The sequence below is a fragment of the Engystomops pustulosus genome, chromosome 10, assembly GCF_040894005.1.
Source record: "Engystomops pustulosus chromosome 10, aEngPut4.maternal, whole genome shotgun sequence".
Taxonomy (NCBI): Eukaryota; Metazoa; Chordata; class Amphibia; order Anura; family Leptodactylidae; genus Engystomops; species Engystomops pustulosus.
In genome coordinates, this window is record NC_092420.1 from 31,044,057 (window position 1) to 31,056,485 (window position 12,429).

The 12,429-nt window shown below is 41.3% G+C and overlaps 1 protein-coding gene across 2 annotated transcripts in view; it reads right to left on the reverse strand.

Annotated features, from left to right (window-relative positions):
• Positions 1-8,756: 8,756 nt before the first annotated feature.
• The window catches only part of SFMBT1 (Scm like with four mbt domains 1), a 61,770-nt gene continuing 58,097 nt past the window's right edge, over positions 8,757-12,429 (reverse strand). For both annotated transcript variants that reach the window (XM_072126750.1, XM_072126749.1), the window contains exon 21: positions 8,757-12,175. In XM_072126750.1, coding sequence (XP_071982851.1) covers positions 12,035-12,175 — 141 coding nt within the window. In that variant the 3' untranslated portion in view covers positions 8,757-12,034. The remainder of the gene's footprint in view (positions 12,176-12,429) is intronic.

A 12,429-nucleotide genomic window follows, 5' to 3' on the forward strand; every position in this document is an offset into this window, starting at 1 on the left:
ATACATAAACCGGTACATCATAGCATATAGAGGGTAACATCTGAACATGTTTCCATATCATAAATGTATTTAAGTATTGTTTTATATGAAGCAACTACTTTAAAGACATAAATATGTCTATTCCCTATAAAAGCATGAGATTTTGGCCTCATATATCCTGTAGGCACCTGAGAGAAAAAAAAAGAAGAAAAAGAGAGAGAAGGAAAGAAAAAAGAAAGAAGAATAAGAACCAATTATACAGGAAGCTTAACTTTTATAAGAATATATCATTGTTTGATGCTCATAATACCCATTTTTCACATTTGCTATCAAAATCGTTTGTTCTTAGGGTGGCATTCATATTTTTTTCATATTAGTAGATTTTCTTAAAGTTTGTCATGATTAATTTTAAATCTGGACACTCTGAAATGGTTTTCACATCACAGGTGCCCTGTCAGGTTTAATAAGTGGGATTTCTTGCCTTATAAATGGGGTTGGGACCATCAGTGGTGTTGTGCAGAAGTCAGGTGGATACACAGCTGAATAGTCCTACTGAATAGGCTGTTAGAATTTGTATTATGGCTACTAAAAAGCAGCTAAGTAAAGAAAAACGAGTGGCCATCATTACTTTAAGAAATGAAGGTGAGTCATTAGAAAAATTAGGAAAACTTTCAAAGTGTCCCCAATTGCAGTTGCAAAAACCATCAAGCGCTACAAAGAAACTGGCTGACATGAGGACCGCCCCAGGAAAGGAAGACCAAGAGTCACCTCTGTTGCGGAGGATAAGTTCATCAGAGTCACCAGCCTCAGAAATCCCAGGTTAACAGCAGCTCAGATTAGAGACCAGGTCACTGCCGCACAGAGGTCTAGCAGCAGACACGTCTCTACAACAACTGGAAGAGGAGACTGTGTGCAGCAACCTTCATGGTAAAATAGCTGCTAGGAAACAAGCAGAAGAGACTTGTTTGGGCTAAAGAACACAAGGAATGGACATTAGACCAGTGGAAATCTGTGCTTTGCTCTGATGAGTCCAAACCACCATGTTTTTATGCGGCGCAGAAAAGATGAAAGAATGGACTATACATGCCTGAGTCCCACTGTGAAGCATGGAGGAGGAGGTGTAATGGTGTGGCGGGGCTTTGCTGGTGACACTGTTGGGGACTTATTGACAATTGAAGGTATACTGAACCAGCATGGTTACCACAGCAGCGGCTATTCCATCCGGTTTGCGTTTATTTGGACAATCATTTGTTTTTTAATAGGGCAATAACCCCAAACACAAATCCAGGCTGTGTAAGGACTATGTGACCAAGAAGGAGAGTGATGGGGTGCTACGCCAGATTACTTGAACCTTGTGTGAAATAAGGGCATATATCAGGGGAAAGATATATGTGGGAACAAAAGGTGCGCACTGCTTCGGTAGAAAAAAACCCCCATAAATGCACGGTTTTTAAATTAACCGGTTAAGGACCGGGCCCTTTCCTGTTTTTTCACTCCCCACCTTCAAAAATCTATAACTTTTTTATTTTTACACGTAAAGAGCAGTGTGATGGCTTGCAGCAAATTGCACTTCATAGTGATGGTATTAAATATTCCATGCCATGTACTCGGAAGTGGGAAAAAAATTCCAAATGCAATGAAAATGGTGAAAAAACGCATTTGCGCAATTTTCTTGTGGGCTTGGATATTACGTCTTTCACTGAGCGCCCCAAATGACATGTCTACTTTATTGTTTGGGTCGGTACAATTAAGGGGATACCAAATTTGTATAGGTTTTATAATGTTTTCATACATTTACAAAAATTAAAACCTCCGGTAAAAAAATAATTTTTTTGATTTTGCCAGCTTCTGGCGCTAATAACTTTTTTATACTTTGGTGTACGGAGCTGTGGGTGCTGTCAATTTTTTGCAAAATTTGATAATATTTTCAATGATATCATTTTTAGAACTGTACGACCTTTTGATCACTTTTTATAGATTTTTTTATATTTTTCAAAATGGCAAAAAAGTGCCATTTTCGACTTTGGGCGCTATTTTCCGTTACGGGGTTAAACGCATTGAAAAACCGTTATCATATTTTGATAGATCGGGCATTTTCGGACGCGGTGATACCTAATGTGTTTATGATTTTTACTGTTTATTTATATTTATGTCAGTTCTAGGGAAAGGGGGGTGATTTGAAATTTTAGGGTTTTTTATTATAATTTTTTTAAAACTTTTTTTAATTTTTACTATTTTTCAGACTCCCTACGGTACTTTAACCCTAGGTTGTCTGATCGATCCTATCATATATCAGCACATTGTAATGAAGGGGTGAAAATGAAATAGTCTCGGGTCTTCGGAAGACCCGAGGCTACCATGGAGACGGATCTCCGCTCCCTGTTGACGTCATGGGGAGCGGCGATCCCTGGTAAGATAGCGGCAGCCATGCGCCGCTATCTTTTTGAGGCTGCCGGCAGCCATCGCTGTGATAACACCCGCAATCGGTGCTAGCAATATGCAGCAAAGACTTACCGGCTATGGAGAGGGCTCAGCCCGTGAGCCGACCGCCGCCGTGAATAAACAGATAAGTTCTTTACTGGACTTATACTTGTCGTGTCTACGCAATGTATGAGGACTTACCACTATCCAACTTATTAGGCAAAGTGTTTCAATGCTGGATTAGTACCCTCCCTTTTCTCCAGTGAATGAGGCTACTGCCTAGTGCACGACTAGGAAAATTGTCTGTAAAGACTGTCAATCACAGCTGAAGGGGCGTTCTGAGGGTGAGAGAGCTTGACTTCAGTTCTAAACTCTCCACCTTCTTGACTTTATACAACCAATTTACATCTCACTTCAAAGTTGGTTTGTGGATGATGCCACCAAGATGGACTATGAACGGTCTGGAAGGTATTGAAGGGGTTATCCGAGTTTACTAATAATTTAGGGCCGGGCTGGGGCAGGCTATTTAAAAATAATAAACATGTACTTACCTCCTCTGGCACCGTTGATGTCCCGTGCCGTGGTCCGTCAGATGCGTGCCCCTGCGGCACAGAGGCCGACCTGTGCCCCCTTTTAAACAAACCGGCGCACAGATCAGATAGACCGCGGCCCGGAACAACAGCAGCGCTGGAGGAGGTAAGTACACATTTATTATTTTTAAATTGCCTGCTCCAACCCGGCCCTAAATTATTAGTAAACTCGGATAACCCCTTTAATCTGCTTGATTACATACTGGTAGTGGTTTATTAGGTTAATTTCTGACAGATTTCCTTTATTGCCAAGACATTTTGGATAACTTTACACTTCCATTTTCCTGAGATGGATCTTTTCTGTTCCACCATGTCTGTGCCACTTAAGGTCCATAAAAGGCATATTTTGGAATGTCTGGTGTGGAAGAACAGAGCCAGAGTCCTGCTCCAAACTGCATCATATGAGATTACAATCTGGGCCCTCTCATCCACACATCAGTGTCTGAATAGGAAAAAAAATTCTCACGGGCACACAACAGGATTTTGTAGGACATCTTCCCAGAAGAGAAGAAGCAAAGGAAAATGAATCAATACCATTATTATATTGTATAGATTAAAGGGAATCAGTCAGCAGAATTTAACCCCATTAAAGGACACCTGTCATCAGGTCTGTGTCACTAGTCCTGTCACCTCTACATGTTGGAGCAGCTCACAAGGATCCCATCCCAGCCTTTATCTAGTTATTTCATACATTAATCATTGTAAAATCATCTATTCTTTATTATGTAAATGAGGCTGGTCACATGGTCAGAGGCAGTGATGTCACCCCTGTTACCCCTCCCCTCTCCTCCCCCTGCTCATGTCTGTGTGTAATGTATAGTAAAGCATTGCTGGTGTCTGTGCTTTACCTGCTGACATGCTGCATCCTCCTAATACACAGAGACACAGACATCAGCTACACAAGGACCTGACATGTTCTGCTATACACACAGGGGCGCACCTGCCATGAGGCGAGTTGAGACTTTCGCCTCAGGGCGGCACGCCTCCTGGTGGAGGAGGGGGCGGCATTGTGGAGGCTGCTATGCTTCTCCACTACTACTAACAATAGTACTTGCATCATTCAGATGCAAGTACTATTGCTGACAGCACCGCGTAGGGCATCCTGTGCGGCGCTGCTGTGACACAGGAAGCGCTTACTACTACTACTACTACTACTGGAGGAGCGAGGGGGAGTGGGAGCGCCACATTCAAAGATGTGGCTTCTCTCCCTGGAGGTGCAGCCCGGGCAGAGCTGACAGGAGAAGCCCCGCCCACCAGCCCTGGCCTCCTGCACAGAGGAGACAGCTCCATAGGCCTCCCTGATGTATCCACTGCCTGACCTGGACCTGCTGCTGGAAATAAGGTAAGTGTAATGTGTATATATATGTGTCTTCCTGTGTGTGTGTATATATATATATATATATATATATATATATATATATATATAGGTGTAATGCATGTGTATATAGAGGTATGACATGTAATAGCTGTATATATAGGTGTAATGTATTGTATATGTGTGTATATAGTGGTATAACATGTAATAGGTGTGTATATATAGATGCCATGTATGTGTATATGCAGGTATACCATGTAAAGGGTGTAGATATAGGTGTGTATGTGTATATATATATATATATATATATATATATACACATATATATACATACATATAAAGGTGTAATTTGTGGTGTGTGTTTTATATATATGTATACAATGATTGCTTGCTTTGGGGGGAGCTGTATACAGTGATTGCTTGCTTGGGGGGAGCTGTATACAGTGATTGCTTGCTTGGGGGGAGCTGTATACAGTGATTGCTTGCTTGGGGGGGAGCTGTATACAGTGATTGCTTGCTTGGGGGGGAGCTGTATACAGTGATTGCTTGCTTGGGGGGAGCTGTATACAGTCATTGCTTGCTTGGGGGGGAGCTGTATACAGTCATTGCTTGCTTGGGGGGGAACTGTATACAGTCATTGGCTTGGGGGGAGCTGTATACAGTCATTGCTGGCTTGGGGGGAGCTGTATACAGTTTCTACTACATGCCGGTACTCAATGAATTTTATACTACATGGCTGTACACTATCTATCTTGCACTACATGGAGGTAAGCTGTATGCATTTTATACTACATGGCGGTACTCTGTATGCATTTTATACTACATGGCGGTACACTGTATGCATCTTATACTACATGGCGGCATGCTGTATGCATTGTATACTACATGGCGGTACTCTGTATGTATTTTGCATTGATTTATTTTCACATTAAACCAATATAATGGATCTGATCCTGACACTCCCTTATATATTACATAAATGGGGGGGGGGGTCTCTCTATGGCTCGCCTCAGGCAGCAGACAGGCTTGGTACACCCCTGTATACACATGTGAGAGACACAGACATAAGCTACACAAGTACCTGACATGTTCTGCTATAACATGGCAGAGACACAGACATCAGCTACACAAGTACCTGACATGTTCTGCTATAACATGGCTACACAGGACGCAGTGGCCGCCAGCACCAGGAAGCACATGATTATACAGCCTCACACCATTATACAGGCTGTCAGTCATGCACTGGGGGTGTGGCTGTACCTCCCACTCATGAATAAGCTGGACAACTTGAATATTCTAAATGACTCATTGGACATTTCACAGGTCATTTGCATACAGCTTTAGGACCTCATTGCTTAGGTTTACAGGCATGTAGAGGGACAATGAAGGGATAGAGGCAATGCTCTCTAATGGCAGTTTATGAAAATATATTTAGATTGGGGGGGGGGGTTATTTTGTCTGACGGGTTCTCTTTAAAGCCAAACCCACTTTTCACCTTCCTGACACGGCCCATTTTTTTCAAATCTGCCCTGTGTCACTACAAGTGGTTGTAACTTCAGAATACTAACATATCAAAGTGAGTTTTCTCGTGACACTTTGTACTTCATGTTAGTTGAAAAATTCTGTTGGTATGTGTTGTGTTTATTTATGAAAAAAAGGGATATTTGGTGAAAATTTGGAAAAAGTCTTGATTTTTTAAATTGAAAATGTTCTACTTTTTCCATACATAGTCATAACAGCAAAAAGACTTTATAACTGACATTAACCGAATGTCTACTTTATGTGGACATTTTTTTAATGCACTCTCATATTTGTAGGATGTTATGGGGCTTTGAACTTTAGGTGCGATTTCTCACATTTTCATAAAAAACACAAAATCCTGCTTTTGCGCGACCTGCACAGATTTAAGTAAAACCCCATAAATTACCCCATTATAGAAACTACACCCTTTAACTAATGTAAAACAGTTCTCATGAAGTTTGTTAACCCTTTAATTGTTTATAGGGGATAAAACAAAATCAAATGCAATTTAGAAATTAAAATTTTTTTGGCTAAATGAATTGTTTTTTAAAAAATGTACAAATTCTCAGTGGATAAAATACCAAAACGCTCCCAAACCGGATTCCCAATTCCTCCTGAGAACGCCAATACCCCATATGTGGTGGTAACCTGCTGTATGAAAGGGAAGCTGCGCCATTCAGAGCAGATTGTATAGCCAATAAAAAGTGACAAATGCATTTTTTTTTTTTTTGCCAATTTGGACATATATGGACTTATTTTCAGCAACATGAGATGCACTTTACCAATACTTTATTTTAGTTGATCATTAGCTCATTGATGAGATTTTATTAACTCTTAAATGTATGGAGGAAAAGAAAATTGTGAATTTTACATTTCTTGGGGGTCGTACACCGTAACATAAAAATAACATTATCTTTGTTCTATAGATCACTACGATTACGATGATATCTCATTTATATTGTTTTCTTGGTTTAGGGCTTCTTTTTTACGTGTTGTGTTGTCCTTTTCACTGGTATCATTTGGCGCTCACCGAGCAGGTCCAATAATGTTTACAATAATGAGTTATTGTACAGATTGTTACATATGATACCAAATATGTGGGATTTTTTTGGTGATTGTGTTTTTTTTACTTTATTAGCTAATTATAGGGAATGTTTGTGTTTAGGAGACTAACTTTAATTCTTTTTATAAAAAGGGTTTTACATTTTTTTTTCTTTAACAGGTTGGCTTGAACAAGCGATGCTCTGATCGCTTGTTCAAGCCGTCATTCATATAACACAATGTAATACACAGGCAGGACCCAGCTCCGGGAAGAAGCCGTGCAGTCCCGGGGCACTGGCAGCCCCAGTGGCAGCCAGTGGTTGATCGATTTCGTGAACAGGACCCTTGCACGCAACGGTCATGCATGATCGCAGAGTGTAAGGGGTTTATACCCACGATCGGAGGAGCCGGTGCCAGAAGCATGACGTAATAGTACTGCAAAATATTACGTCAAATGTTGGGAAGGGGTTAACCTAATAAATTACAATGTTCATTGCGAAGCAGCCTTCTACCTTTCAAGTCATGCTTCTTTCATGGCTCAGTGTAATGGTATCTTCCGGAGAATCCATTTAATAGTGAGATGTAGGTTTTCTGTATAAAGTCACGGAGATGGAAAGTTTATTACTGAAGTCATTTTCTCTTCATCTAGGAGTGCCCCCTTCTCTGTAATTGGCAGACCTACATCCAGAAATATCACTAGCTGGCTCCTCTGAAGTCACAGCAGTGGGTCAACTGTGAGGTGGGGGGAGAGCTTGACTTCAGTGCAAAACTGTTTGCCTCCGAATGCAGTGAAAATGATGAAAAAACGCATTTGTGCCATTTTCTTGTGAGCTTGGATCGAACAGTTTTTACTGTGCGCCCCAAATGACATGTCTACTTCATTCTTTGGGTCGCTATGATCAGGGGGATACCAAATTTGTATAAGTTTCATAATGTTTTTATACATTTACAAAAAATAAAACCCCTTGAGGACTGTACAGCCTTTTGATCACTTTTTATTGAATTTCTTATACTTTGCAAAATGGTTAAATGCCAGGAAAAACGTGGCTATGTTGATAGATCGGACATTTTGGGACGCGGTGATACATAACATGTTTATGCTTTTTACTGTTTATATCAGTTCTAAAGAAGGGGGGATGATTTGAGATTTTTTTTTATTTTTTTACAATTTTTCAGTACCCTTAGGTACTTTAACCCTAGGTTGTCTGATTGATCCTACCATATACTGCCATACTACAGTATGGCAGTATATGGGGATTTAGCACATCTATTACAATGTGAAAATCGCACATTGTAATAGATAGCCTAAAACATGACAGCCTAGGGTGTTTGTGTGACAGGAGGCTGTCATAGCAACGGATTGCTGCTCCCTGATGACGTCACGGGGAGCGACGATCTGAGTCAAAATGGTGGCGCCCATGGGCCACTGGCTCGTTAATGTAGTTGGCAGCTTTGTCGGTGGCTATCAAAGGGTTAATGCGGGTGACGGGTGTTTGCTCCATTATGCAGCAAACACCCGCTGAGTATGAAGAGGGCTCAACCCGTGAGTCCGCTTCATACTCCTCCCTCCGCTACTGGACGTACAGTAACACCCGAATGCAGTAAGGGGTTAAAGAACTGACACAAGGCATCATAGGATCTGTGGGCAGATTGAATTGGACTCTACCTCAGGGCAAGTACAGGCAGACAGAGAAAGATTTTTGTCAAACACTTTGAAAACAGAAACTGCCATAACTTTGGAAAGAAAAGGGTGAGAAACAAAATTTGTATATTGTTCTGTGTTTGTTTCTTAAAAAGGGGAATCACATAAGAATTTAGTAGATTATAATGTTACAGGTACTTTTAAATGAAACCACTGCCCCATTATTGGGGGAAAAAAACCAAACACATTGTTAAAATATTACAAATTTATTAAAAGTGTTTCAAGAAATCAAGTCTGATTCATTGTGTTCTAGTTTGTACATTATATATACACACAGGTTAAACATTCAGAGCATAGAAAATATTTCATTGCAAAGCTAACTAGAAGAAGGATTGTGTCATAAAAAGATTCTCAGTTCCATAAAACAATGTACATGTAGGAAGGCTTCTCTCACACCGGGTATACATGAAATAAATAATGCTGATATGTTGGTTCTCAGTTTGATGTTTAGATAAGCTGAAATTAATGTTCTCCACAATACGCTGCTAAAAGGAGTAAGGAGATGCAATAAATGCTGATACAACAGAACCCAATAATAAGAAGAGACTATGTAAGGACATGACTTAATGCTCTGCTGCGTAACAGCATCTGTCTAACGCCTGCTGTATAAATAATAGCTACCTAAATGCAGAAGACAAACGATTTACAATACTGTTCACACAGTCATGGCTCAGTAGCAAGTAAATAGAAATCACTGGATTATAAAAAGGAGCCTCTTCCCATAGGTAGCATGAGTAGCACACTTTCATTTTCAAGTATATACATGGGCATTTCTAATGGGAGATGGATAGGCTTTCTAAGGGGCTCAAGAAAGCCCAATATACGTCTGCATTTCTGTCTGAGCATTCGTGTGCTCTAGGCAGAGAATAAGAAGAATCATGTATGTAAAATTTATGGTTATGTGCAGGGGAAAGAGTCAGGATATCCAAATACACATCAGATAGTCTCCTGGCATTGAATGTGGGTTTGGAGGACATAACGCTATATGAAGCTGTAGGTGCATGGACTATCTTCATATGGTTAATGTCAAATAAGTTCATAGCAGCAGCCTGTATCCTATAGTGGAGGTCGCAGTGCAGTTGCCACAATGTAGATCCAAATACCCAAAATAGCTGATTGCTCCCTCCACTTACATGAAATGAATGCAGTTCATGATTATATGGATGTTCATATATGCGGCATATAACTACCTGCACACATATCCCACGGACCAGCACAGTTCAGTGGATGGGAGCCCTTGTGTCATACAAAAATATGACGCAAGGACTCTGCCGGGTGAACGACACTACAGTGTTGGTGCTACAGTCAGGCAGATTTAAGGGTCTAAGGCTAAATGGCGACTTGTGGACAACTCAACATTTGATTATAATGTTGAGATGCTATAGGATGACCCACGCTAGGACTGTGGCCAAAAGTGGCTATATTATGACCAGCGAGATGCCAGGAGACATTTACTAGCTCTAATTTATCTCACTAGCTCTAATAGAGATGGACTCTAACCTCTCTGTAGCCCAAGCTTTGTGGGACTTGCGATTTAGCCAATAAAGCTACTGAAAAACACCCCCATATATAGCTTAATGTGCTCACCGAAACAATATGGCTAAAGACACAGAACCGTACTCCGTCCCCGAATCACAGACCATGCAGTGGTCAGATTTTATGGACCAAAGACTGTGCCAAGGATAGGACTCCGAGTATTATAGTGCTGTATGATACTAGGAGTCCCCTTCCTCCCAAATTGCAACCATGATTACAGAACTGCACGATTGTCCAGAGGTTTCGGAGCGGCTCCTTGTATCATATCACTATGATCCTTGGAGTGTTGGGCTCAGCACACAGCTCATCCTAACAAATCTGGTCACCACAAGGTCAAATATTTACAGGTAAACATTGTTTGTTTTAAGCCCCATTATGTGAATCCTAACAATAAGCCGCTCACACCACTGTGAGTGTACAACTTATATTGTATTAGTATTCTGGCAGAAAGCTCCCACTTACCTATACAGTGCTGCCATTACATTATACAGTTCACATTAAAAACCTAACGGGCTGTCCAGCTATTGCTTAATCCCGTTGGGTCTGCTCTAAGGCTTCTCCAATCATGGTGGGTCTGCTCTAAGGCTTCTCCAATCATGTTGGGTCTGCTCTAAGGCTTCTCCAATCATGTTGGGTCTGCTCTAAGGCTTCTCCAATCATGGTGGGTCTGCTCTAAGGCTTCTCCAATCATGTTGCGTCTGCTCTAAGGCTTCTCCAATCATGGTGGGTCTGCTCTAAGGCTTCTCCAATCATGGTGGGTCTGCTCTAAGGCTTCTCCAATCATGTTGGGTCTGCTCTAAGGCTTCTCCAGTCATGTTGGGTCTGCTCTAAGGCTTCTCCAATCATGTTGCGTCTGCTCTAAGGCTTCTCCAATCATGGTGGGTCTGCTCTAAGGCTTCTCCAATCATGGTGGGTCTGCTCTAAGGCTTCTCCAATCATGTTGGGTCTGCTCTAAGGCTCTCCAGTCATGTTGGGTCTGCTCTAAGGCTTCTCCAATCATGGTGGGTCTGCTCTAAGGCTTCTCCAATCATGTTGCGTCTGCTCTAAGGCTTCTCCAATCATGGTGGGTCTGCTCTAAGGCTTCTCCAATCATGTTGGGTCTGCTCTGAGGCTTCTCCAGTCATGTTGGGTCTGCTCTAAGGCTTCTCCAATCATGGTGGGTCTGCTCTAAGGCTTCTCCAATCATGTTGCGTCTGCTCTAAGGCTTCTCCAATCATGGTGGGTCTGCTCTAAGGCTTCTCCAATCATGGTGGGTCTGTTCTAAGGCTTCTCCAATCATGGTGGGTCTGCAGTGTATTTAAGTCAGTCGTGTTAATATGAAAAGCTAAAATATACTGGAATCATTTCCAAACTACATCACATTTACTAAAAATGATTTGAGTTAATTTAAAACTCAAATTAATTCAATGTGCATTTACAAAAAGAAAAAAAAACCTATTCCCTAGATCTAATCAGTGGAGTCCCCAATCTCCAGCAGTCACTAGAGGCGCATCATCCATACACATATCCTAACTGACCCCTTTCTCTGGAGCATTTAGCTTCCCAGGGAACTAATGACTTGTCCAGTGCATAGATAATAAGCTACTCTTTAAATACTACCTCAAAATTCTACAGAAAAAAAAAAAAAAAAAAAAAAAAAAAGAACTGGCTGGTTTTCAGGTACCGTCATCACTGCTTACATACTTATTACAAGTTTTCACCCAACTTGTTGAGCTGAATTGCATAGCACATCCACAGTAACTTACATGGAAGTTAGCAGCAGGTGCCGTGACCACAAAGACTACATACAATATTTCCTCATATTCCCAAGCGCAGGACGGAAATAGCAGGAGGACTTGTAAACAAGTGACAATTTTATAAAAAAGTGCAAATCACTTAAGGCTTCTACAGACCACAGATACGAGTTCACTATCCTACAAGCAGGATATGTTATGTAGAAAAGCTTTGGTAGAAAGCCAGCTTCACTCTTTCTATGTGGTAGCAGAGTTTAATAGCCATGGCTGGCTTCAGATCCATACAGTCTTGAACAGCAGGGAGATTCAGCAACAAAAGGGCCTTTCCATCTATTTCCTGGTAAAAAAAAACAAAAAAAACAAAACAAATGGTTATATGGGAATACTACATGATGCCCCTATGCACAGTGAGGGAACAAAAGATTACAAAAACGGACCCACAGAAATCCAGAATATGTAGTAACCAGCATGAGCCTCGCCCCTCTCCATCTCCAGCATTCACATTCACTGGAGTAGTGGAGATTACAGAGCGCTGAGCTCTGCATTTTCTGGCACTCCCATAATATGGAATGGAGTGGCAGCATGCAGGCT